General features: G+C 47.7%; 1 protein-coding gene across 3 annotated transcripts; it reads right to left on the bottom strand.

Annotated features, from left to right (window-relative positions):
• Positions 1-1923: 1923 nt before the first annotated feature.
• On the bottom strand, positions 1924-21913 carry ABCF1 (ATP binding cassette subfamily F member 1). Of its 3 annotated transcripts, none has more exons than XM_030803234.1 (25): positions 21780-21913; positions 15545-15591; positions 15073-15177; positions 14783-14912; positions 14600-14637; positions 14408-14515; positions 12991-13065; positions 12807-12911; positions 10830-10943; positions 10161-10283; positions 9641-9741; positions 9459-9544; positions 9022-9161; positions 8787-8935; positions 8008-8091; positions 7672-7796; positions 7363-7475; positions 7049-7220; positions 6806-6880; positions 6643-6713; positions 3624-3656; positions 3370-3538; positions 3128-3192; positions 2962-3034; positions 1924-2805 (listed from the first exon to the last, which is right to left on the bottom strand). In XM_030803234.1, exons 1-25 carry the CDS (start codon positions 21850-21852, stop codon positions 2639-2641), a joined length of 2541 nt encoding a protein of 846 aa, XP_030659094.1. In that variant the 5' UTR covers positions 21853-21913; the 3' UTR covers positions 1924-2638. The 3 variants fall into 3 exon arrangements, with proteins under 3 accessions (XP_030659094.1, XP_030659095.1, XP_030659096.1); XM_030803235.1 differs by having other exon boundaries at positions 14783-14909; XM_030803236.1 differs by lacking the exon at positions 15545-15591 and having other exon boundaries at positions 14783-14909; positions 21780-21898.
• Positions 21914-27973: the final 6060 nt, after the last annotated feature.

Raw genomic sequence — 27973 nt, 5'->3', positions numbered from 1 at the left:
TTTTCCCCCTCAAATTCCATAAGAGGCATGTTTCTTGATGTCTTTTGTTTTGTTTTGTTTGAGACAGAGTCTCGCTCTGTTGCCCAGGCTGGAGTGCGGTGGCGCAACCTCGGCTCACTGCAACCACTGCCTCCCGAGTTCAAGCGATTCTCCTGCCTCAGCCTCCTGAGTAGCTGGGACTACAGGCGTGCACCACCACGCTCGGCTAATTTTTTTGTATTTTTAGTGGAGATGGGGTTTCAACATGTTGGTCAGGGTGTTCTCGAACTCCTGACCTCATGATCTGCCTGCCTCCCAAAGTGCTGGGATTACAGGCATGAGCCACCATGCCCGGCCTCCTTATTTCTAATTTAGAGTGTTCCCTGACTATGCAGCTATCTCCACACCAAAACTTCACTTCCTGTATGAAGCTTGTACTTGAGGTCCAGTATTATATATTCACTTGGCTGGAAAACAATTTCCCCAAATTAAATGTCCAAACATTAAATCTTAGCCACACAGCTCTCCATATTCCCTCTGCAACTGGATACATCTCCTATCACTCCCTTCTCCCCAACCACCACATCTGCTCTTTCCATCTGCCCTTTTCTTTCCATCCCTATATCCCCTAGCTAGTTTAGGATTCAGTTACCCCATTCCCGTAACAAAAGTTATGGGCTTCACCCTGCAGGTTTCTACAGCACGCCTTGCACATCACCACCTAATACCACTACCCACCATTTGCATTTTACTTTCCAAACTCATCTCCTCAGTCTAACTCTTAAGAAAAATGGCCACAGCAGCTATCATCCATTAACTCCCAGGTAGCTTGTTCTTCCCCATAAGCCTTAGATCTGCTCTTTTCCTACTTCTGAAAAACGGCTTCCCTGGTCCCTGATTATTCAAATCATTATTTTTCAAGATCTACCCTCAAGTGACCCTGTCAAATAATCAAGCCCTGGATAACCTGTCCCTTTTTTGAGTATGTAGCAACTTAGAATCTAGAGTACTACATATCAGACAATTGATCAAATTATCTATTCATGCTTACTTTTAAGTCTTCTCTAACCAGACTATTAATGAAGGCAGATCTTGTCTCTTCCCGTCTTATATACCCCACAGTACTGTACATTTTGGCTAGATGATTTAATAATTTTTGAGAGGATCAATACCCTGGTCCCTGGCCACAGGGCAGAGCACCTCCTCATTCATGAGATTAACTTGGACAATGAGACCCAAATTCTGGCTAGGCGTCGTGGCTCACGTCTATAATCCCAGCACTTTGGGAGGTCGAGGTAGGACTGCCTGAGGTCAGGAGTTCAGGACCAGCCTTAAGCAACATAGCAAGACACTGTCTCTATTAAAAATTAAAAAATAAATAAATTAGTTGAGTGTGGTGGCACATGCCCGTAGTCCCAGCTACTCAGGAGGCTGAGATGGAAGGATTGCTTGAGCACAGGAGGTTGACGGTACAGTGCACTCTAGCCTGGGCAACACAGCAAGACCCTGTCTCAGAAAAAAGAAAAAAAAAATTGGGCACAGTGGCTTACCCCTATAATCCCAGCACTTTGGGAGGTCAAGGTAGGTGAATTACTTGAGGTCAAGAGTTCGAGACCAGCCTGACCAACATGGTAAAACCCTGTCTCTATTAAAAACACAAAAATTAGCTGGGCCTGGTGGTATGTGCCTGTAATCCCAGCTACTCGGGAGGCTGAGGTAGGAAAACTGCTTGAACTCGGGAAGTGGAGGCTGCAGTGAGCCAAGATCATGCCACTGCACTCTAGCCTGAGTGAAAGGGCAAGATTCTGTCGAAAAAAAAAAAAAAAAAGGAAAGAGACCCATGTTCCAAGACGGAAGGTATGAATCACTTTGCTTTTTCCTTGCGTGAAGGGTTGAGGGAAAGGAATCCTATGATCCTTAAACAGCAAACGCTGTCAGCAAGACTGCAAACAAGATCCATTTAGTGGGGAAGAGGGGACTATTAAAAGCTGCTAGAAAACTGAATAAAGCAAATCAAGACTGAGAACAGTTCCAACTCCCATCAATCTCCAAACAGTGACAGGTCGGCAGCAACTCCTTTCCTTTATTTCTTCCCCTTGTAAAGGGAAATTCAAGTTCAGCAGCATTCCTTTCCTGCCCCAAGTCCTCAACCAGACAAGAGGCTGCAGGCACCAAATCTTGGGCTGGATAATGGCAAAGGCCTCAGAAGCTCACCTCCAGCTCTGAGCTTCAACAGCTGTTTGTACCAGTGAGTCAGCATTAAATCCACCAGAAAAGAACAGCACCACCCAAAGACCAGGGGGCAGCTGGGGTGAAGCTATAGCGTAAACCAGAGGCAGGCTTCTGAGTGATGAGAGTCTTGAGACAATAGGCCACATAAACTTGGCTGGATGGAACCTCACAATAAGGTGGTCACCTCTTGTTTGTTTAGGGGGTGCCAAGGATAAGGCCAGCTCAGTTATATGAAGAAAAGCAAAACAAACAAGTCTTTCAGAGAAATGGATCCTGGTCACATCAAGGTCACACTCCACCTTCATGTGCCTGAGTGGTTGCCAGGTCAGCTGCAGGCCAGAGGCAGTCTTCAGAGGAGAAGGGGAGACCACAGGGGACTTCTAGGCCACGCAAGTATGTCTCTCAGGAGATTTCTGGGAAGGAAAGCTCACTCTCGGGGCCGGCTGACCATGACTTCACCCAGGGCCTCCAACACCTCCCGCTTGTAGTCTTCAAAGTCACCATCGATTTGGCTAACACTCTGCTCCTCCACCACCCACAGCTGGCAATTGGTTTCTGTGATGAGTCGGGCATCATGGCTGACAACGATCACAGCTTTGAAGAAAGATAGCAAGAACAGACGGCAGGAAGAAATGAGGAAGAGGGGAATCAGAACATGAAATAAGGGAGTCCTAGGCCCTTCTGTAGTGAAGGACACTACAGCTTGGTCCCCATGGAGCAGGGAGGAGGGCACACTCTCAGCTGACTTACCACCCTTGTATTCATTGATGGCCTCCCCCAGAGCATCAATAGATTCTATGTCCAGGTTATTGGTTGGCTCATCCTACAGAGGAGGAATTCCATGACTGAACACTGCAACTCCCATCTTCCATTACTGTTACCCTTATCCCTCTTCCCACAAGCCCAGCTCACTCACCAAGATGAGGACATCGGGTTCCCGACAGGCCAGCTCAGCAAACACAACTCGCGCCTTCTGACCACCTGTAGCAAAGGAAGGGGAGGGCTGTCACACCTTCTAGCACCTCACATTCTGAAGGCAAACCCTCAAGATGTGCTAGTTTGTGAGCTGAGGCTCCCTCATTCTCGGTTCCTCTAGGTACAGTTTGTAGACATGAATGATAAGGTGAAGGGCACCCTCCCTGGCCCCTGCAGTGGTACCAGAGAGTTTGCAGATCTGGATGGTGTGGGCGTGACTCTCCAGGCCGAAGCGGCCCAGGCACTTGCGGGCATCCTGGTAGGGCAGGTTGAAGCCCCGCTGCAGGTACTCAGTGGGCGTCTCCTCCATGCGCAGCTGCTCTGCATACTGCTGGTTGAAGAAGCCAATTTTCTGCCCGAGAAGAGAGGGAGGTGGTCGGTTAAAGTCACACTTCCTCCATCAGATTATCATTCCCTAAATCCCAATGCCAACTTACCAGCCGGTGGTTCTTTCTCATTTCCCCGTGGGTCTGCAAGGGAAGAGAAAGTAGTTAAGAGGAGGGCAAGGGAAAAAGGTGCTGCAGCTCCATACATCAACTTTTTTTTTTTTGAGACGGACTCTCGCTCTGTCCCCCAGGCTGGAGTGCAGTGGCACCATCTCGGCTCACTGCAAGCTCCAACTCCCGAGTTCACGCCATTCTCCTGCCTCAGCCTCCCCAATAGCTGGGACTACAGGCGCCTGCCACCACACCCGGCTAATTTTTTGTATTTTTAGTAGAGACGGGGTTTCACCATGTTAGCCAGGATGGTCTCGATCTCCTGACCTCGTCCATACACCAACTTTTCTGAAGGAGAGACAAACACCAGAAATGGGCCAGGGACAAGTATGCATAAGAAAAGGAATAGGGGCTGGGCACGGTGGCTCACGCCTGTAATCCCAGCACTTTGGGAGGCCAAGGAGGGCAGGTCAGGAAGCACTTGAGGTCAGGAGTTCGAGACCAGGCTGGCCAACATTGTGAAACCTTGTCTCTACTAAAAATACAATAATTAGCTGGGCATAGTGGGACATGCCTGTAATCCCAGCTACTCAGGAGGCTGAGGCACAAGAATGGTTTTAACCCAGGAGGTGGAAGTTGCTGAGATCGCACCACTGCACTCCACCCTCGGGGACAGGGCAAGACTTTGTCTCAAAAAAGAAAAGGAACAGGGATGTTCCCCTAATATGACAAAGGCATGGTGAGCAAAGTAGAAGAGTTAAGGGGCAAAAGGGGAGTTAAGCAAAATAGAGGGAGAACAGGGACAAGCAGGAGGCACTAACCACAGCCAAAGAACACCTGCTCTCCATACAGCGAGACTCACGAATGGTACATCGTAAGGGCCTCATGTGGCAAGTTTAGTGTTTTGGGGAGGATCTAATAACACCTTTCTAAAGATCTAATCTCTGGATATGAGAAAATGGCCTCTCAACACTGCTGGAGGGAGCCGAAATGGCTACAAACTTTCTAACACACTAGATGGCAATATATTAGAAAAGTTCAAGTAAAATGGTAGACTTGGCTGGGTGCAGTGGCTCATGCCTGTAATCCCAGCACTTTGGGAGGCTGAGGCAGGCAGATCATGAGGTCAGGAGATCGAGACCATCCTGGCTAACACGGTGAAACCCTGTCTCTACTAAAAATACAAAAAATTAGCTGGCGGTGGTAGCACGCACCTGTTGTCGCAGCTACTCGGGAGGCTGAGGCACGAGAATCGCGTGAACCCGGGAGACGGAGGTTGCAGTGAGCCGAGATTGTGCCACTGCACTCCAGCCTGGGTGACAGAGTGAGACTGTCTCAAAAAAAAAAAAAAGGTAGACTCATACGAAATAAGTAATTGCATAGAAAAATGCTTGATATATTTGGAAAAATCTAGCTACAAAACAACTCATATGACAGCCTAATTTTGTTAAAAATTATATGCACATTTGCAAAGAAAAACGGAGAAAGATATCCACTAAAACATTAATACTGGTTATCTCAGCTGGGCGTGGTGGCTCACGCCTGTAATCCCAGCACTTTGGGAGGCTGAGGCGGGTGGATCACAAGGTCAGGAGTTCGAGACCAGCCTGACCAACATGGTGAAAGCCCGTCTCTACTAAAAATGCAAAAATTAGCTGGGCATGGTGGCGCGTACCTATAATCCCAGCTATTCAGGAGGCTGAGGCAGGAGAATATCTTGAACCTGGGAGGTGGAGGTTGCAGTGGGCCAAGATTGCACCGCTGCACTCCAGCCTGGGTGACAGTGAGACTCTGTCTCAAAACAAAACAATAACAACAAAAAAAAACTGGTTATCTCCAGATTTTTCTCTTGACTTACGCATTTTTTTTTTTTTTTTTTTTTTTGAGGCAGAGTCTCACTCTGTCACTTAGGCTGGAGTGCAGTGGCACGACCTCGGCTAACTGGAACCTCTGCCCCCTGGACTCCAGCAATTCTCCTACCTCAGCCTCCTGAGTAGCTGGGACTACAGTCGTGCACCACCATACCCAGCTAATTTTTGTATTTTTAGTAGAGATGGGATTTCACCATGTTGCTCAGGCTGGTCTTTTTTTTTTTTTTTTTTTGACAGAGCTTTGCTCGTTGCCCAGGCTGGAGTGCAATAGCGCAATCTCGGCTCACTGCAACCTCTGCCTCCTGGGTTCAAGTGATTCTCCTGCCTCAGCCTCCCAAATAGCTGGGATTACAGGCATGCGCAACCACGCCTGGCTAATTTTGTATTTTTAGTAGAGATGGGGTTTCTCTATGTTGATCTCGAACTCCCGACCTCAGGTGATCTGCCCGCCTCGGCTTCCCAAAGTGTTGGGATTACAGGTGTGAGCCACTGCACCGGGCTCAGGCTGGTTTTTAACTCCTAAGCTCAAGTGATCTGCCCACCTCAGCTTCCCCCAAAGAGTTGGGATTATAGGCGTGAGCCACCACGCCAGGCCAATTTTTTTTTTTTTTTTTTGAGATGGAGTCTCGCTCTGTTGCCCAGGCTGGAGTGCAGTGGTGCAATCTCAGCTCACTGCAACTCCCACCTCCCAGGTTCCAGCAATTCTGCCTCAGCTTCCTGAGTAGCTGGGATGTAGGTGCGTGCCACCACACACGGCTAAGTTTTGTATTTTTAGTAGAGGCGGGGTTCACTATGTTGGCTAGGCTGGTCTGGAACTCTTGACCTCAGGTGATCCCTGTGGGGATTACAGGAGTGAGCCACTGTGCCCGGCCCGTTTATGCAATTTTTAATCGTTCTATAAAAGACATATATTTCTTGTATAACCAAAACACGTGGGTGTGCCCCCCAGTTCTATCTTAATTCTCTTAGCTCTCCTCCATGATCTAAGCTCTTTCCTCCTCTACTGCCCCTCTTAGGGAAATGAATCATCTATGATGAGTTCTGTATTTAACTCTACATTCTCGAGAGGCTCCCTGATTCCAGCTTCTGGCAAAAGCAGCTGTGTCTTCACATTTCTCATGCTCTCTCTTCTTGGCTCCAGGACTCACCGGTGTCAGCTTGCCAGTCAGCAGCAGGAGTAGTGTACTCTTCCCTACACCATTAGGGCCCACAATGCAAACTGCAAGATGGAAGACAGGTGGTCAAAGAGGTCCCCAGATACTCTCCCTGTGGCTCCTGCTACACATCCCTGAGCCAACCCCGCCAACTCACTCCTTGAATCCATGTCGATGCCAAAATCCAAGTTCTTAAAGAGTGGTTTCTGTCCCTCGTAGCCGAATGTCACACCTGAAAGCCAGGAAAAGAAGCAATTTATATTCTTTTCAGTCCCTGCAAAGTCCTTCTCATGTGCTGGCCTTGGAAAACAGGAGCAATTTCAGCCTTGGTGGAGAATTTGGGGTGCACATACATGCTTCTGGTGCTTCCTGTGGAGGAGCAGAGGTCCACAGCACTCACCATGCAGACCCAGCACGGGAGGGCTGAGTGGTGGGGGGTCTGGAAAAGTGAAGCGCACAGTGTACTCCTTAGGGCGCTTCAGGAGCTCAGGGGCCTCCTGGGATTCCTCATCTTGGTTTTTCCGTCGGCATTTCTGCTGCTTCCGAGTCAGGGCTTCCTTCGTTTGTTTTTCCTGGAGAGAAAGAGGAAAAAAGAGAAATCTGAGCCCTGCACAGCAGTCCTTGAAATGTAGGCCAGCGTTCCAGAGTCTCCTTCTTCCTCCACTGTAAGGAGAGAAGAGTGGCCCCCAGCCCAGAAGTCCCTCAGGTGCTCACCGCCTGCTTGGTGGACTTCCCGCCTGCCTTCAGCTCCTTCAGCTTTTTCTCTTGCTTCTCATACTGTTTCAGCAGTTCTTTCTGCTTCTGCTGGTACATCTTTTTGAAGGTCACTGGGGCAGAAGAGGGGACTGGGCATCAATGGTTGCTCCTCTCCCCAGCAAAGGGACAACCAGGGACTGGTGGTGACGGGGTAGGCATCACTGTCTGGAATTCTGACAGGATTCAGTTTATCTAAATAGGCCCTCCCACTCAGGCCTCTTTTCGAGGTTCTATCTCTTCCCTGCATCCACACACAATCCTACTTACTGTAATTGCCCCTATAGTAGTGGAGCCGCTGGGCATCGAGGTGGATGATATCAGTGCAGACATCATCCAAGAAGCCCTGGTCATGGGAGACGATCAGCAAGGTCTTCCGCCAGCCCTGGAGGTAGCTGGGTTTCAGAGAACAGGGTTTAAGTGTCACAGTGGTCAAGTGAGAGAGAAGTCAGGGGAAGCAGGCAGACAACGGGGGCTGGGAGGGAAAGGGGGGTCTGAATAGAGCTGTCACAGGCACAGTAGAGAAGGGCTAAAGGAAAACAGGGCAGGGAGGGAAGGGGAAGAAAGTGCAGAATGGGAACCAATGATGCAAAGGCCGTAACGCACTTATTGAGCCAGATGACAGCGTTGAGGTCCAGGTGGTTGGTGGGCTCATCCAGCATCAGCAGTGTGGGCTCCATGAACAGTGCCCTAGAGGGTGGGTAGCAGAGGGCAGGGTCAGGGAGAGAAAGATCCTTGCTCAGACAACCCCAGAGAAAACTCAGGGAGATAGAGCCTGAGACCATGAACACTCCTTCCCAAGCTCTCCTCAGAGAAGTTCTTGGGCAGGATACAGTTTAATTTTTTTTGAGACAGGGTCCCGCCCTGTTGCCCAGGCTGTCATGCAGTGGCACAATCAGGGCTCACTGTAGCCTAAATCTCCCAGGTCCAAGTGATACTTCTACTTCAGCCTCCAGAGTAGCTGTGACCACAGCGTGCGCCACCATATCCAGCTAATCTTTAAATTTTTTGTAGAGACAGGGTCTCCCTATGTTGCCCACACTAGGATATGTTTTTTTCCCCCTTTTGTGAAGATAGAGTCTCGCTATATTGCCCAGGCTGGTCTCAAACTCCTGGGTTCAAGATAATCCTCCTGTCTCTGCCTTCCAAAGTGCTGGGATTACAGGCATGACCCATTGTGCCCAGCTGCAGGGTATGTTGATGAGAACTCACCACCAAGTAGGGAGAGAAATAGAGAAAAACCCTGAGTTCTCACAACACAGATAGTAAGAGGGAGAGGTAAGCCTAGAGCTTCCCTATTGGCCTTGGAAGAATGAGAAAGGAAAGAGGGAAAGGGCCCTGGTAGTCTGAGGCTGGAAGGGAGGGCAGTGAGGTGAATGGCCCACCTAGCCAGGGAGACACGCATGCGCCAGCCCCCTGAGAACTTCTGTGTGGGTCGATTCTGCATTTCAGGGTCAAAGCCCAGGCCAGCCAGGATCCGCCGTGCTTTGGCTTCTGCAGCTGCCGCCCCAGTGGCCCGCAATTCTTCATACACCTGGGAGGAGGGAGAAGAGGACACATGTCTGAGGGTCCCAGGAACCCCCGAGTCTTAGCCTGTGTCCCCTGCGCCATCTCCTCTACCTTCTCTAGCCTCTCAGCAGCTGTGTCATCCCCTTGTTCCAGCTGTCCCTGAAGCCGCCGCTCCTCTTCCAGCAGCTTCAATCGCTTGGTGTCAGCTCGAAGAACAGCCTGGACTGCTGGTGTCTCATCTGCTACCACCTCTGGGAGGCAGAGGGAGAACAGTTAGGCAGCCTCAAGAGCCAAAAGTCTCATCCTTCTTTCCCTTCAATTACATTTCTGTTTTGCCTGACCCTGCCCAGCTCTTTGTACTTGTTCCAAATAAAACACTCTCAAGTTCCTCATTGACCCTCCCCTCCTTTCCTTAGCATCCCTTTCCCGGTCTCCAGTCTCCCTCCACATCCCTTCCAACTCCATAGCCACAGTTTCTTCTATTCTTGGCTGGCTTTTCTACCCAACTGCCCACCCCACCAAGCCCCTTTTCTCCCCACTGGCCTCACCCTGCTCACACAGCAACACATCAATGTTGGGAGGGATGCTCAGGGCTCGGTTGGCAATGTGCTTGAGGAGCGTGGTCTTGCCCTTGCTGGGGAATAAAAGCTATTAGGACCTGGTCACCACTGAGAAATCTCTTCTTTTCCCTCCAGGCCCTTTTTTGCCTCCAGCTCCCTCCTCTTCTCACCCATTGGGCCCCACCAGCCCGTAGCGGCGGCCGGCTACAATGTACAGGTCTGCGTTGACGAACAGCTCCTTGCCATGAGCGGAGATGCTGAACTTCTCCAGCTGCAGCCATCAGGAAAGAGGTGGCAGAGGGAAGGGATGATCACATGAAAATTCTCCCTTTGAGATAGGAGCGGCCACTTTCTCCCTGCAGGGAAGCCTCTGACAAACCGCTACCTCCAGCATAATCCCCTTCCTCTCCCCACAGCCAGTCCCCGCCCTGTTCACTGCCTGTAATGGGAGCCCCATGCATCCTCAGCTAGTCTAGTCTGTCCCACACTATTTTCTGCTGAGGGTGGACCCCACTTCTACTGGTTTTTCTATCTTCTTGCTCAAGTTGGCAGAACCTAAGGTGTGGAAAATGCCTCCAATCTTTCTTCCCACTGAACTAACCCATTCACACACCACAGCCACTCAGGGAAGATGAGAGAACTGGCTCTTCCCTAGGTAAGTGGACTGGAAGGGGCCCCTTGAGACCTTACCTTGATGTCAGATGCATTTTCTAACATGGCTTGGCGGGAGGACATCTCTGCCTGGGACACGGAGAAGTCATTTTCAGCTGCATTGGCTGCTTTTAATGAAGCCACTTGGCGCTCATACTCCATCTGAGAAGGTAGGAAAAACTACATTTGAAGCCACAGTCTACCAGTTTCCCATCACCATGAAACAGCCCATGCTGGCTGGGCATGCTGGCTCACGCCTGTAATCTCAGCACTCTGGGAGGCTGAGGCAAGTGGATCTCTTGAGCTCAGGAGTTTGAGACCAGCCTGGCCAACATGCTAAAATACTGTCTCTACAAAAAATACAAAAATTAGCCAGGCATGGTGGTGCCACCCACAGTCTCAGCTATTCGGGAGGCTGAGGTGGGAGGATCACTTGAGCCTGGTAGGTTGAGGCTGCAGTGAACAGAGATCACGTCATTGCACTCCAGCCTGAGCAACAGTGTGAGACCCTGTCTCAAAAAACAAACAAAAAACCCCCAAGTGAAACAGCCCATGTCATCAGACACTGAGATAAGGCTCACAGAACACAATTATTTTCTTACTCCGATTGTTTTACTTGGAGTAGCCCCCAAAGCTTTCCTTCGTGTCCCCAATCGCATGTCTCCTAGTTTAAGTATTTAAAAATACCGCTAAGAACCAAGGTCTTACCTGTTTTTTCAGCTTTTTCTTCTCCTTTTTGCTAAGGTGAGCATAGGGATCATCTGCCTTAGACTCTCCTCCTTCCTCCTCCTCTTCTGCCCCTTCTCCTTCTTCCTCTGAACCCTGTGAGAACCCGGGGATGGTCAAAACTAGGGACTCCTGGCTGGGCGCGGTGGCTCACGCCTGTAATCCCAGCACTTTGGGAAGCCAAGGCAGGCAGATCCCGAGGTCAGGAGATCAAGACCAGCCTGGCTAACATGGTGAAACCCCATCTCTACTAAAAATACAAAAAATTAGCCGGACGTGGCGGCAGGAACCTGTAGTCCCAGCTACTCGGGAGGCTGAGGCAGGAGAATGGTGTGAACCCGGGAGGAGGAGCTTGCAGTGAGCCGAGACCGCGCCACTGCACTCCAGCCTGGGTGACAGAGCAAGACTCCGTCTCAAAAAAAAAAAAAAAAAAATTAGGGACTCCTTCTAGAACTCAGATTTCATATCATCTGCCCCATGTCCCTGCCCCAGTTTCACAGCCAGCTCTTTCATTCACTACTCAGAGTCCTAAAATATCTTGGGATCCTCTCTCATTCTCATACCCAGCCCCTGGTCTCCCTGAGGTCCTTTATCAATTTCTGCTACCAGGAATGGTACAAGACAAATGGTATGAATGTGTATTTATGAAATGTGACAACACGTATGTCCCTATAAATGTAACTCCCAATACAATGTAACTGAAGGTGGAGTAAATGGATTTCAAGAGTTTCATTTGTATAAAATGAGTTTCTGTGGTTTCCTTGTTAACATGCAAAGAAAAGATCAGGTAGCTGTCCGGGCATGGTGGCTCATGTCTGTAATCCCAGCACTTTGGGAGGCCAAGATGGACAGATCATAAGGTCAGGAGATCAAGACCATCCTGGCTAACATGGTAAAATCCTGTCTCTACTAAAAACACAAAAAATCAGCCGGTCATGGTGGCACATGCCTGTAGTCCCAGCTACTCGGGAGGCTGAGGCAGAAGAACTGCTTGAACCCGGGAGGCAGAGGTTGCAGTGATCTGAGATTGCGCCTGGGCAACGGAGTGAGACCCCATCTCAAAAAAAAAAAAAAAAAAAAAAAAAAGATCAGGAAGCTCTAGTGCAGTCAAAGGAATCAAGCAGAATCACAGAATTAGGAAGTGCCAGACGCACAGGGACCCTAGAGATCTCCAGACTCCTCCTTCTATCACACAAAGGAGACAAGTGAGACCCAAGGGGATGGGAAGATGTATTCAAGGTCACAGAGCCAGTGAAGGCACAGCCAGGACCCAGATCATCTGAGATAAATTCCAGGCCCTTTCCTCACTGGATTAGGTGTTGCAAACTGCAGCCCATGGGCCAAGGCTGACCTGACACTTGTTTTTATATAGCTCCTGAACTTTATAAAAATAATTTTTGTATTTTCAAAGAGTTGTTAGAAAAAAAAAAAGGAATATGTGATAGAGATTGTATGTGGCCTGCAAAGCCAAAAACATTTACTATATGGCCCTTTATAGAAAAAGTTTGCTGGCTGGGCATGGTGGCTTACACCTGTAATCCCAGCATTTTGGGAGGCTGAGGCAGGAGGACTGCTTGAGCCCAGAAGTTCAAGACCAGCCTAAGCAACATAGTGAGACCTCGTCTCTATACTAAAAATAAAAAAATTAGCCAGGGGTAGTGGTGCACACTTGTAGTCCCAGCTATTCAGGAGGCTGAGACAGGAGAATCTGTTGAGCCCAGGAGGTTGAGGCTTCAGTGAGCCGTGTTCACACCACTGCACTCCAGCCTGAGTGACAGAGTAAGATCCTGTGTAAACAAAAACAAAAACGAAAACACCACCCCCACCACTCCCCCCAAAAAAAAGAAAAGAAAAAAGGTTTGTTGGGATAATAACTATATCCTCAGATCCTGACTCTCCCATAAGGACCCTGGAAGCCCTAGTCCCTCATTCCACCTTCCCCCAACACCAAATACACACCTGCTCTGCCTTCTTCTTCCCTTGTTTGGGAGGCTCCTTTTCCTTTATTATTTCTTCTTCTTTATCCTCCTCTTCATTGTCTAGAGCAGCGAATTTATTTTGAGGCTAATAGGGAAAAGACAGGTCTGATGAAATGCTTTAATTACTGGGCCCCAATACCTCCTCCTGCTAGTTACTCTCTCACCTTAGCCTTCCCTTTTGACTTCTCTTCCTTTCCCTTTTTGCCCTTGAGTGCAGGCTGCTGTTCCTCAGATACGGCCTGGAGGAGACACACATACACATTACACACATACATACAAATTATTGTGCTACTTTGCTGTGTAATAAGCATTTCTAGAGAGTCCACTGTGTTAACCATACACATGCTCCTCCATTTCCAATCAGGTTGCATCCCGATAAACCCACCAGAAACTTAAATAAAAATGATAGATAGTTCTTGGCCGGGTGTGGTGGCTCACACCTGTAATCCCAGCACTTTGGGAGGCCAAGGCAGGTGGATCACAAGGTCAAGAGATCGAGACCATCCTGGTCAACATGGTGAAATCCTGTCTCTACTAAAAATACAAAAATTAGCTGGGCATGGTGGTGCGTGCCTGTAATCTCAGCTACTCAGGAAGCTGAGGCAGGAGAACTGCTTGAACCCGGGAGGCGGAGGTTGCAGTGAGCCAGGATTACGCCACTGCACTCCAGCCTGGCAACAGAGTGAGACTCCGTCTCAAAAAAAAAAAAAAAAAAAGTTCCAACTTATGATGCGTTTATCTGGACATAACCCCATCATGAGTTGAGGAGTACCCTAAATGAGTATGACTTTCACACCATCATAAAGTAGAAAAATCGTACGCCAAAGCAGAAGTTGGAGACCATCTGTATTGAGTGCTGCTGACGAAAAATGAGACCCAGAAAAACCCTACCCTCCAGCTTCAGACTAGATAGCAAAGAGATAACTAGGGAACATCAGCAAGGCTAAGGATTATAAGTCAGGCACATGCGCCACCAGAGTGGGTGGCACTAGCACTGGAGGCTTTCTCCAGAGCTCAAATGGACATGTACTAAGATGCACATGCAGAAGAGTCACAAGTAGAAGAGCAAGGACCTGGGGCTTTGTTTCAGGTTCTGTACTTAAAGCAACAGAATCACTGTAGATTTCTGAGTGGTAAAAAGAGCATTTTTTTTTTTTTTTGAGACGGAGTCTTGCTCTGCTGTCCAGGCTGGAGTGCAGTGCCTCAATCTCAGCTCACTGCAAATTCCACCTCCCAAGTTCAAGTGATTCTCCTGCCTCAGCCTTCCAAGTAGCTGGGATTACAGGCGCACGCCACCACGCCTGGCTAATTTTTATATTTTTAGTAGAGATGAGGTTTCGCCATGTTGGTCAGGCTGGTCTCGATCTCTTGACCTCGTGATTCGCCCACCTCAGCCTCCCAAAGTGCTGGGATTACAGGCGTGACCCACTGTGCCCGCCTGGGCATGTATTCTAAAAAGATGATTTTAACAGTATAAGTAAGACAGACCGAGAAGAGCTAGTTTAAAGGCAGGAAATTACTCCACCATGGCCAGAAGGTGCTAAATGGAGTGAGAGTGACTGATCGAGCCACCACTGTCACCTTATTGATCCGATTCTTCTCTGGCTTGGCAGGCTTAGGAGGATGTTTTTCTTCCTCCTCCTCTTCCTCACTCTGATCCTGAATCAGGGCTGCAAAAACATTACCACCCTAGAGAATGAAAGGGCCACAGAAGTCAGTAGGATGGTCAAGGTTGCATCCTTGGAGTCTCTGTTTACCACACAGATGGCTTACCTTGGTTTTCTTCCCTCCGCGGGGTTTTGGGGCAGGTACTGAAATGACAAGGGGAGAACATGAGATAGGAAAGAATTACGATGTCTGGCCCCCCAATTGAATCCAACTTGAAGATCAAGGTATGAGGTATCACTCTCCAGGACTCATGGATTCCAGGTACCCATTCCCCCTCAGGTCATTTACCTTCATCCTCCTCATCACTGGCTGGCACTGAGAGCTTCTTAAGACGCTCCATGAGCTCTTTCTCTTCTCCATCATCATCCACATCCTTCTTCCGCCTGCCTTTTCGGGTATCTCGCTTCTTTTTTTGCTGCTGAGAGCAAAAGAACAGTGAGAAAATGAAGCCCAGGCCCCTGCCGTATTTCTGCCTCACAGAGGGTTCCCCAATCAGCTGAATGGAGCAACATGGGCTGGAAAGGGGTTGGTGGAGCCCAGACGCCTCCCAGGATTGGCGGGCCCTGTGGCACTTGTACCTGCTGTTGCTGTTGCTGCTGCTGCTGCTGCTGCTGCTCCTTCTCCTTGAGCACTTTCTCTTCTTCCCCAGCCTGTTTATCTTCTACTGCCAGCTCTTCAAAGAACTATAAAGGGAGTTAAGATACAGGTAAACATGTTTCCAAGAGCAATCCAATCAAGCTGTGCTCTGCCACACATGGGCCCACTGGCCCTCCACTCCACCCTCACCTTACCTCCTGTCTCTCTCTCTCTCTTTTTTGTTTTTGTGGAGAATGGAGTGTGCAGGTCTCAAACTCCTGGGCTTAAGCTATCCTCCCACCTCTGCCTCCCTAAGTGCTGGGATTACAGGCGTTAAGCCACCATGCCCAGCCTATCTCCTCTCTTGACAAGATCTTTTCTCCTCCCTTGGACCTCCCACCTCCTTCACATGGCTATTTATTTAGCTTGGAAACATCCAGAGTCATTTCTTATCCTCAACCATCATTTTCTCACCGTTTTTTTGATCTTCTTGTCCTTCTTCCCTTTCTTCACCACTTTGTCTAGAAAGTTAAGCGGACATCGTGAATGCTTATCTACAAATTCCAAAGCAGCCTGATCTCCCCTGCAAAGATCTCTGTAGCCTCTATCCTATTTTATTATTTTTCTAGCTTAACTATCACTTCCTAAATATTTGTACTGTCTCACAACTCCTGCAGAAATAATCATCCCCATCTCTATTCACTCATCCAGTAAGTATTTATTTACTAAACAGCTACCATGTGTCAGATATTGTGCTAGCATGGGGGATTATAGCAATGAACAAGACAACTGTGGTCTCCTCTGGAGCTTGCAGGCTACAGGAAGAGAGATTTTTAAATAGGTAATTCCAGGTGTACTGAAGGTTCCAAAAGAAAAGGAAAAGCCTACTTGGTGGTGGGGGAGAGGCTGGCTTCATCTCTGGTGGCGGCCTCTCTAAAAAGATGGCATTTAAGCTAATAACTGAAGTAATGAAGAGTATGAGAAGTTAGTCAGACACATCGTGTAATTCCAGTGCTGTGCACAGGCCCAGCTGTGAGAAAGCACACACACTCAAAGACAGGGAAAGGTTTGGTATGGCTAAGCTTACAGACTGAGGGGAGAATGGTGCAAGGTAAGGCTGGAGTGAGGGCCTTGTAGTAAGGTTAAGGAGTGGGGACTTTATTGGTATGATCACTTTCACACTTCAAAGTTTCACTCTGGCTTCAGAGTACAGCAAATGGGAGGGAATAAGCATAGTGGGAAATCTGTTGGGGAGGCTGTCAGAGTAGTCTGGGTGGTGGTGACAAAGGGACAGAAAGAAGAATTCATAGGATGGGGCTAGAGATGGGGCTCATGCCTGTAATCCCAGCACTTTGTGAGGCCGAGGCAGGCGGATCACTTGAGGTCAGGAGTTCAAGACTAGTCTGGTGAACATGGTGAAACCCAGACTCTACTAAAAATACAAAAAAATTACAGGCGGGCACCTGTAATCCCAGCTACTCAGGAGGCTGAGACAGGAGAATTGCTTGAACCCAGGAGGCGGAGGTTGCAGTGAGCTGAGATTGCACTATTGCACTGCAGCCTGGGTGACAGAGCAAGACTCTGTCTCAGGAAAAAAAAAAAAAAAAAAAAAAAAAAAAAAAAAAAAAAAAGCACTCAGAGATGACTCCTATGTTTTTAGCTGGCAAAATTAGCCGGGCTAAGTGGTACCATTTATTAATTAAGGAGGCAGTGGAAGAGAAGGTCTTATAGGAAGGAAGAAGATATTATAAATTCAATTTGGGAGATATGTGTATATACACACGTATACAACACACACACACCCTCCTTTTTTTTTTTTTTTTTTTTTAAGAGACAGGGTCTTGCTCTGTCACCCAGGCTGGAATGCAGTGGCATGATCATAACTCACTGTAACCTTAAATTCCTAGGCTCAGGTGATCTTCACGCTTTAGCCTCCTGAGTAGCTAGGACTACAGGCAAGCGCCACCATGCCTGGCTAATTAAAAAATAATAATAATTTTTAGAGAGGAGGTCTCACTATGTTGCCCAGGCTAATCCTGAACCTCTGGCCTCAAGCAATCCTCCTGCCTCAGCCTCCCAAACTGTTGGAATTACAGGCCTGAGTCACTGTGCCTGGCCAGGGGGACACGTTGTTTGTAAAACCTATAGGTCATGTAAATAGAGTTATCTGGTAAGCAAATGAACACCTGGGTCTATGCCTTACTTGTTCTGCTTGAATATTATAGCACACATCACATTGTGTCATATTTACCTGTCTGTGTGCTTTCATTCTAGAGAGTAACCTGAGAGACTGTTTAGCCTGTGTTCCCAGTAAAGCCAAAACAGATTCAACAGATTCTAGCTCTCCCCCTCTGTCCATCCTTGTTTCCCTGAAGGTAGAGGACCATATCCAACTTCCTCCCCTACTGGAGGCAGCCAGCAGCCTCATGATTTCCCTTCAGGCTTAGGCCTATTTATTATCTTCTCTTCCAAAATATCCCTTCCATCCACTGCTATCTAATTCTACCCGTAAGCATTTCAGTATTTAACATTACAAAAAAAAAAAAAATTGGACGGGTGCGGTGGCTCACACCTGTAATCTCAGCACATTGGGAGACCAAGGTGGGTGAATCACGAGGTCAGGAGATTGAGACCAGCTTGGACAACATGGGGAAACCCCATCTCTACTAAAAATACAAAAATTCGCTGGGTGTGGTAGAGCACGCATGTAGTCCCAGCTACTTGGGAGACTGAGGCAGGAGAATCGCTTGAACCTGGGAGGTAGAGGTTGCAGTGAGCCAAGATCGCGCCACTGCACTCCAGCCTGGGTGACAGAGCAAGACTCTGTCTCAAAAAAAAAAAAAAAAAAAAAAGTCAATGGATAGTATCCACCATCTATTACATTAAAATATTCTCAGACTAGAATTCCATGTATTCCAAAGTAATCATTTATTCAGGAAAGTTTTATGGTGCATCTACTTTTCCAAAAAACTAGAGGTAACAAGAGACAATCCCAATAATTAAAGGCTTCACAGACTAAAACGGCCCTACCCTATCTTTTCTGTTTCCCTACCTACACCTATGGTCTCGATACTGGCTTCTTTCTGATCCTTTATGAAGTCCCAGGCATGCTCATGTCTGTCTTTGCTTAATCTGCATCCTCCATCCAGAACACATTTCAAAATTTGGGGCCCTTCTCCTCCCCAAAAAAACAAACCACAAAAAACAAACAAACAAAAAAATTAAAGAAAAAAATCTGAGCCCAGTATTGGGTGACTAGTGTGAGAGTTGAAAAGTTGTGCAGGATTAATAATAAAAGGCTTTATATGCTATTCCAAGGAGTTTAATCCTAAAGGCATTAGGAGGAAGGATCTACTGAAGTACCTAAGAAGGAAAAACATGATCAGCTCACCTTATCAACACAGACGACTGACTCATCCCAGACACTAATTTCTCCCCAAGGACTAACACAGCCATACCATCTCTCCTTGCTTTAAATCTCTTTTGTGGCCAAGCGCAGTGGCTCACGCCTGTAATCCCAACATTTTGGGGACCAAGGTGGGAGGACTGGTTGAGGCCAGAGGTTCAAGATTAGCCTGGGCAACATAGCAAGACCTCATCTCTACAGAAAACAAAAAACAAAAACAAACAAAAAATAAGCCAGGCATGGCAGTGTGTGCCTGTAGTCCCAGCTACATGGGAGGATGGCTTCAGCCTGTGATTGAGGCTGCAGTGAGCTGAGATCGCACCACTGCACTCCAGCCTGGAGTAAGGCTCCGTCACAAACAAACAAACAAACAAACAAAAAAACCCACCAAAACCAAAAAAATCTTTTGTACTTTAATCACTCTTATCCACCTGATCATAGGGACAGGAAAAGCCTCTGAACAGGTTCATTGTGAGAAAGTATAATCCCCAAGGAACTGAAAAAGATTAAGTGTGGCTAGGTAGGGTGAGGTGGCTCACACCTGTAATCCCAACACTTTGGGAGGCCGAGGCGGGAGGATCACAAGGTCAGGAGATGAGACTATCCTGGCTAACATGGTGAAACCCCGTCTCTACTAAAAATACACAAAATTAGCCGGGCATGGTGGTGGCCACCTGTAGTCCCAGCTACTCAGGAGGCTGAGGCAGGAGAATGGCATGAACCCGGGAAGCCGAGCTTGCAGTGAGCCTAGATGGTGCCACTGCACTCCAGCCTGGGCGACAGAGCGAGACTCTGTCTCAAAAAAAAAAAAAAAAAAAAAAAAAAAAAGATTAAGTGTGGCTAGAGATACACTGTGTCTTCTCTCCTTTTGTATATCGCTTAAGCTGCTCCTTCAAAGCAAAAAAGAAAGCCTTCTTTACCCTTATACCCCTCTCCCCCATTACTGTTTTGTATTCTTGTCCTCATTGGATCTCAAAATTGAAATTCACACAAGCTTCACTTTCTCTTCTCCCATACCTTTCAAACATACTGCAATCTGGTATCATCTCCAAATGAACACTACTTCTGCCAAAGTTGCCACTGATCCCTTAGTTCCTCAAACCACTAAGTATTTTTTGGTCCTTATTTTGCCTGACTTCTTTGCAGCACTCCATGCTGCCTACCTCCACACCTTTTTTATTCTCTTCTATCATTATTTAATTTCTGGGATCTTGCTCACTCCTGGTTTGCCTCCAGTTTCTCTGGCTGTTTGCCTTTCTCAGTCTCATCTCTTCAGCCTCCTTCCCTACCTGCTTCCTGCAATTGCTGAAGTTCTTTAGCGTTCCCACCTTTCACCTTCTTTTTGGTTCAATCTGCAAACACTCTCTAGGGGACTCTTCCACATCCAGCACTTCAACTATACTTGCCTGTGTCTTTACTCCTAGTCTAGTTGTCTCTCCACAGTGACTAAACAAACTCTCTTCTTGCCATTTCCTTTTTGGAATTCCTCAGAAACGCCTAACTCAGCATTCAAATGTTGACCTTATCTCTTTCCACTTACTCTCCTGCCCATTACTGCTTTCAGTTAATAGTCTGCTAGTCACTGGGTTACTTAAGTGTCATCCTTAATTCTCCCCTCATTTCATCAGTTCTCAGTTCCGATCAATGCCGCCTCCTTAGTAACTCTTTATTCTTCAGGCCTTGGCTTATCCCCTTACCACTTCTCACCTAGATCATGGCCAGAGCCCCCTAAATGGTCTCCCTGCCTCCATCTTGACCAATTCAAGGCCATTCTCCATTGCCCAGTGCTACAGGGTGAACTGGTCATAATCATTCCTTATGCACTTCAGTGGGCCTTCCTTCTTAATGTCTTTAGGATTAAACTCCTCGAAATGGCATCTAAAGCCTTTCATTATCTGTCTCCTGAGCATCCTTCTGACTTCATCACACTAGTCACCAGGCTCTAGTGGGACCAGTCAGGCTTGCCTACATCTCTACCTTTCCACAAACTTCCTTGGCTTAGAATGCGCTTCCCTTTGCTAATTCACGATGATCTTTCAAGAATAAGCTCAGGGGAGCAGGTGTAGTGGCTCACGCCTGTAATCCCAGCAATTTTGGAGGCTAAGGCAGGAGAATCACTTGAGCCCAGGAGTTTGAGACCAGCCTGGGCAACATAGCCAGATCCTATGTCTCCAAAAAATTTAAAAATAAGGTGTGGTGGTGCATGCCAGTAGTCTCAACTACTTGGGAGACTGAGATGGGAAGATCCCTTAAACCCAGGAGGTGGAGGCTGCAGTGAGCCATGTTCATGCCACTGCACTCCAGCCTCGGTGATGGAGCTAGACTGTGCCTCAAAAAAAAAAAAAAGTACTCAGCTATTACATATTCTTGGGAGGTTTGCTGACACTCCCTTACCTGTCTGAGTAGATGCTCCTCCTCTCTTCTACAGTCCCATAGCATTCTTAAGCACGTTCATCATACTCTGACAACCACAGTCTGTCTGGTTAATGCTCTGACCCTTCACTATACTGGGTTGTCCCTTGAGGAAAAGTTTTATCTTTTGTCTCTACATTCCCACTTCCTCCACACAGTACCTAGTATACAGTAGGCATCTAATAAGTGCTTTTAAAATTAGTTACTGTGTACCTACTGTAGTTAGTTGTGTCAATTTATCTCCCCCTTAAAACTGACTTCAACCCTGGAAGGATATCTTCATGTTTTTTTCCTTCCCCTCTCAAAGCACAGTATATAGAGTGCTTAATTAAAAACAGGCGCTTAGCAAACTTTCGCTGCTTTTTAAGTAAACCTTAACCCTCATTCCAATATCAAAAATCTACGCTCTTGCTCCAGTTGAGTGAGAGGTGTGTCTTAAGAAAGAAACCATGAAGCAGTCACCCTCTCTTGAGAAACAAGTGGGATCACAGGCTCCCAAGGTGTGTGTATGCGCGCGCAGAGAGGGAACGGGGAGGTCGAGGCAGGGCTCATATATTCCTGGTGGAATACAGTGTGTGGTGGGGCGGATGTCCACATTTTTTAAGCAAGGTTTTCCCATTTCTCTCCATCTGTCCCTTGGTGCCATATGCTCTTTCTTTTATCTTGCCCAGTCTCGCTTAGGTCACGTGCGACATCTGGATCTCTTTCCTTTAACCCCGATTCCAAACCCACCACTGTCCGGCAAACTCCTCCCGGGCCCACGGCACGCATGCGCAGTAACCCCCGCACGGGCCCGGTCAGTCTCGTGCCCCATGACCCTCTCCTAAAACACGCGCAGTCTCCTCTCTCTTCCCCTTCTGCTCCTGTTTCTTCCTTGCCTACCAGCCTCACCTGATGGGCTCGTGCTCTCTCCGTCCCCGATCCACTGGGGCTCCGGCGGCTGCTGCTTGGGCGCCTTCGGCATCGCGGTGGCAGTTACAGCTACTGTGGCGGCGCCCGGTGCTATTTCCGCTTCCGGCGGCGGGGAACCCGGCGCGGCCAACCCCGCCCCCGGGCTGCGCACGTGCGAGCTTCGCCGTCATCTCGGGGACGTGGCCCTGATTCAGAGGAGGCGTGGCCTGCAATGACGGGGCGGGGCCGGCGTCCGCTTGGTCCAGTCGCGTCCACATGGCGTTTACTACGGTCTGGGAAGCCTGACGCCGTGACCTCCCGACGCCGCGAGACTCAAGGAATGAACATGATAATTTCCTACTAGTATGAAGGAGTTGAGGCATACTGTTTTTTTGTTGTTGTTTTTTGTTTTTTAAAAAAGCATATTCTGGTTTCTATCTGTAACTCTCGTTTCTAGCTCTGCCACCGCGATGCCGAAGGCGCCCAAGCAGCAGCTGCCGGAGCCCGAATGGATCGGGGACGGAGAGAACACGAGCCCATCAGGTGAGGCTGGTAGGCAAGGAAGAGACAAGAGAGGAAGGGGACGAGAGAGGAGACTGCGCGTGTTTTAGGAGAGGGTCATGGGGCGCGAGACTGGGTCATGGGCAGAAAAGACAGCGCAGACCAATGACTAAGGGAGAGGTCTAATCGGTCCAGTGATCGGTCCAGTGTTGAAATGTGTCACAAAATCCCGAAGTGTACAATTGTAAACAGGGAACTGGAGCCCAACATGCAGAAGTCATGGTGCAGTGGAGCTTCGGTTCATTTATTTTTTTTGGTAACAGCTTTACTGAGATATAATTGACATATAATAAACTGTACACAAAATAAAATGGCACCCAAAATAAACTGCAGAGTATCACTTAAATAAGTTTTGACATGCATAAACCCAGTAAACTATCACCACAATCAAGACTTTGGTTCACTTCTAACTCTACCACTTAATATGGGAGCTTGAGCAAGGTGCTCCTGTAGTTCTGTCAGCTCTCAAACCACTACAATCATGCTTTTGTTGCCACCAGTGTCTGAATTCACACTTGCCAAAGTCAACAGATCTGGGGCCATCCTACTCACTCTCCCATCAATGTTTGATAGACTTGGTCACTCCCTCCCTCCTTCCTTTGTTTTCTTCAGGGACACTACTCTCTATAGGTTTCCTTTGCATCTAATGGGCTTCTCCTGAAGTCTAAATGTTGAAGTGCCTCAGGGCTAAATCTTTGACATTCTCCTTAATATAGACTTATCACCTATTACCTCCTGACTTTAAATACCATCTATAACCAATGAAGATTCCCAAACTTCTCTTGCTGGCCCCCAACTTCTTCCCCGAGCTCCAGGCTCACGAATTCAACTGCTTATGGGACATCTTCTCTGAGATCCTTTTTTTTAAAATTTTTTTTTTTGAGACGGAGTCTCGCTCAGTCGCCCAGGCTGGAGTGCAGCAGCGCGATCTCAGCTCACTGCAAGCTCCGCCTCCCGGGTTCACGCCCTTCTCCTGCCTCAGCCTCCTGAGTAGCTGGGACTACAGGCGCCCACCACCGCGCCCGGCTAATTTTTTGTATTTTCAGTAGAGACGGGGTTTCACTGTGGTCTCGATCTCCTGACCTCATGATCCGCCTGCCTCAGCCTCCCAAAGTGTTGAGATTACAGGCGTGAGCCACCGTGCCCGGCCAAGATCTTTAATAAATCTCTCTCATACGTACAAAATGGAGCTCTTGTTCTTACTCCTAAAGCCTGTCTCTTCCAGGCTTCCCCATCAAGAAATTGCACCACAGGTCATTCAGTTATTTGGGCCAAAACTGAAAGGTCATCCTCTTTCTCCATTCCTCCTCCCCTAATCAATCCATCAGCCAGCTAAGTCTGCCTCATTTTTTCATTCATCTGTTCCACAATTATATTTATTGAGTGTATAGTATGTGCCAGGCACTCTTCCACGCTCTTGGGATACTACTGAATAAAATTAAAGATCTCTGATTACATTTCTAGCAGGGGAGATGATACTATAGATAAAAGAAAATATAGACCAAGTTTAAAAGTATCAAGAGGACAGATTTTAGTCTTAAATGAGGCCTCAGTAAAGTGAAATTCAAGCAAATCATTGAAGAAGATTAGTTTCGGCCACATGGATTCCCAGGAGAAGGGCCTTTCTAGCATAAGAAACAGCTGGAGTAAAGCCCTATGACAGGAGTGTTCGGACATACATGGGGAACAAACAGGAAGGAGCCAAGAGGGGCTGGAGTGGCATGAGTGAGCCAGAGTTGTGGGAAAGGTGAAAAGAGAAGTAAAGCAGGGTCTGGATTGGGATTATCTTAAGGATTTTGGCTTCTTCTGTTGATTTAATGGAAGTCACTGCAGAGTTCTGAGCAGAGTGATGTGATCCAACCTACATTTTAAAAGGATGACCTGGGCCGGGCACGGTGGCTCACGCCTGTAATCCCAGCACTTTGGGAGGCCTAGGTGGGTGGGTCATGAGGTCAGGAGATTGAGACCATCCCGGCTAACATGGTGAAACCCCGTCTCTACTAAAAATACAAAAAAGTTAGCCAGGCATGGTGGTGGACGCCTGTAGTCCCAGCTACTGGGGAGGCTGAGGTGAACCCAGGAGGTGGAGCTTGCAGTGAGCCGAGATCCCGCCACTGCACTCCAGGTTTGGCGACAGAGCGAGACTCAGTCTCAAAAATAAATAAATAAATAAATAAATAAATAAATAAATAAAATAAGTTAAAGGATGGCCTGGCCAGGTGCAGTGGCTCACACCTGTGATGCCAGTACTTTGGGAGGCTGAGGCAGGAGAATTGCCTGAACCCAGGGGTTTGTGACCAACCTAGGCAACATAGCCAGACCCTTTGTCTCCGTATATAATACAAATTTTTTATTTTTATTTTATTTTATTTTTTTGAGACAGAGTCTTGCTCTGTTGCCCAGGCTGGAGTGCAGTGGCGTGATCTCGGCTCCCTGCAACCTCTGCCTCCTGGGCTCAAGCAATTCTCCTGCCTCAGTATCCTGAGTAGCTGGGATTACAAGTGTGCACCACTATGCCTGGCTCATTTTTGTATTTTTAGTAGAGACGGGGTTTCGCCATGTTGGTCAGGCTGGTCTCGGACTCCTGACCTCGTGATCCGCCTGCCTTGGCCTCCTGAAATGCTGGGATTAGAGGCATGAGCCACGCGCCCGGCCTATAAAACCTTTTAAATTGTTAAATAAAAAGGATGACTCTGGAGGCTGTGCTAAGAACAACCTGGGCGGGGGGTGGAAGGGGGCGGGCAGCAGAGAATGGGCAGAAATGACAGAAGCAGGGAGATCTATTAGAAGGTGATGGTGACTCAGACTAGGGTGACAGCAATGGAGGTGTGAAAAGGGCTGGTTTCTGAATATATTTTGGAAAAGAGCCAACAAGTTTTGTTAATGGATTGGAGGTCATGTTTGACAAATAGAATTAAGGATGACTCCAATATTTCTGGCCTGAGTTAACTAGAAAGATCTAATTGCCATTAACTGAGACTAAAACATAACCCAAATTTGACCACTTCTCTCCACCTCTACCCTGACCAAGCTATCACCTCTTCTCCCTGGACCACTGCACTGCGCTGGCCTCCTAACTGGTCTGCCTGCTGTCATTCTCATTTTCTAGTCTATCCTTCACAGCTACAGTCAGAGGTAGTTTTAAAATGTAAATCCATAGGCCAATCACGGTGGCTCACGACTGTAATCCCAGCACTTTGGGAGGCTGAGGCGGGCAGATCAAAAGGTCAGGAGTTTGAGACCAGGCTGGCCAACATGGTGAAACCCCATGTCTACTAAAAATACAAAAATTAGCCGGGCATGGTGGTGGGTGCCTGTAGTCCCAGCTACTTGGGAGGCTGAGGCAGGAGAATCACTTGAACCCGGGAGGTGGAGGTTGCAGTGAGCTGAGATCACGCCAGTGCACTCCAGCCTGGGCGATGGAGCGAGACTCTGTCTCAAAAAGAAAAAAAAAAAATCCATTTGTTCAAAGTATAAAAGTATTTAAAAAACTATAAAATCCAGAATAAAATCCAAATGCTTTACCATAGTTTATAGGGCTCTGTACAATATGCCCTCTGTTAAACATCTTGATCCCACCTCCCACAGTCTAGCCACACTGGGCTTTTTTTTGTTTTTTGAGCCAGGATCTTGGTCTGTCATTCAAGCTGGAGTGTAGTGGTATAATCATACCTCACTGCAACCTCAAAGGATCCTCCCACCTCAGCCTCCAACTAGCTAGAACTACAGGCACACGCCACCAGGACTGGGTACTTTTTAAACATTTTTGCAGAGACAGGGTCTCACCATGTTGCCCAGGCTGGTCTTGAACTTCTGAGCTCAAGCAATAGTCCTGCCTCAGCCTCCCAAAGCGCTGGGATTGCAGGCATGAGCCACCACGCCTGGCCTGGCCTCCTATTTTTACTTCAAACACCCCAAAGTCATTCCTGCATCAAGGCCTTTGCGTTTGCTATTCCCTGTGCCTGGAATGCACTTTCTCCGTGTGTTCATATGGTTTGTTCCCTCATTTAATTTTCTCTATGTTACCTCCTCAAAGCAGCTCTCTCTTTGTATCAACCTGTTCTCTTCCACCTGTCACTCTCTAACCTCTTTTTTCACTTTAGTTTCATTTGGAGCATTTACGATTACTTAAAATTATATTACCTATGTATATTGTCTATCACCCTCAAAGCAATGTAAGCTCCATATGGGCAGGGATTTTGTCCTTTTTATTGATGTATTTCCAGCTTCTAAAACAGTGCTTGCCCTACAGTAGGCACTAAAGTGTTCACTGAAAGCATGCAAGGCTTGGCCAGGTGCGGTGGCTCATGCCTATAATCCCAGCACTTTGGGAGGCTGAGGCAGGTAGATCACCTGAGGTCAGGAGTTCGAGACTGGCCTGGCCAACATGGTGAAACCCCATCTTTACTAAAATACAAAAAATTAGCCGGGTGTGATGGTGGGCACCTGTAATTCCAGCTATTCGGGAGGCTGAGGCAGAAGAATCGCTTGAGCTACCCCCCCTCCCCCCCCCAAAAAAAGAAAGTATGTGAAGCTTAAATAAGACAATGTGTATAAAGAGCTTAGCAGGGTACCTGGCACTGAGCAAGCAGCCAGGTGATGCCATACTCTGAGATCTCTCCCTGCCTCTCCGTCATCCCTCCTTAGTCTCCTTGTCTGGCTTATCCTTGTCCTTCTTCACTTAGCCATTCAGTGTCAGAGTTCCTCAAGGCTAAGTTCTGGGCCCTTCATCTACAGATTCTTCAGAGAGGTCTATCCTAGCCACCATGTCTTTTTTTTTTTTTGGAGATGGAGTGTCGCTCTGTTGCCCAGGGTGGAGTGCAACGGTGCAATCTTGGCTAACAGCAACCTCTGCTTCCTGGGTTCAAGCCATTCTCCTGCCTCAGCCTCCGAAGTAGCTGGGGTTATTTATAGGTGACCGCCACCACGCCTGGCTAGTTGTTGTATTTTAGTAGAGACAGGGTTTCACCATGTTGGCCAGGCTGGTCTCGAACTCCTGACCTCAGGCGATCCACCCGCCTCTGCCTCCCAGAGTGCTGGGATTATAGGCATGACCCACCACGCCCGGCCACCATGTCTTGAGTAGCTCCCCAACTACTGTTTCTATTCAGTACCCCATTTATTTCCTTCATATGATTCATCTCAACCTGTAATTATATGTTTGTATACTTTTAAGAAAAACAGTCCCTGAGAATTGGGAACTGGCCTGACAATAACTGGCAGGCTCTGGTGTTGCTGGGAGCTGGCCTGTTATCCATAGTTAGGCCTCGGTACTCTTGTTGAACATAAACTATCTCACAGAAAATCAGTGGCAAACAAGGTCATTCTGTGTTTGTGATGAAATTAGACAAACTTCAAAATCTTGTCTAAGCACAAAAACATGAAACAGTTCCCTGTCAGCTAAAATGTGTTGGCTTTTTTACCTTACAGCTTTAGCCATATTTCATTTCTCCCTCCTTCTAGATAAGATTAAGGAGTCATAGAATTGCCCCCGTTTTCTGACAGCATCTAAGCCAGAACAATTTCCTGCTTCTTTTGAAATCACCAAACACAAACCCTAATCCTGTCATTCCTAGCCCTCTTTTAGGGAGATAACCTCTGTAGAATTAATAAACTCAACTTAAATGCTTGCC

Source organism: Nomascus leucogenys, chromosome 22a (genome assembly GCF_006542625.1).
Source record: "Nomascus leucogenys isolate Asia chromosome 22a, Asia_NLE_v1, whole genome shotgun sequence".
NCBI lineage: Eukaryota > Metazoa > Chordata > Mammalia > Primates > Hylobatidae > Nomascus > Nomascus leucogenys.
The sequence above is the reverse complement of the archived record's forward strand: the minus strand, read 5'-3'. Positions and strand labels throughout refer to the sequence as shown.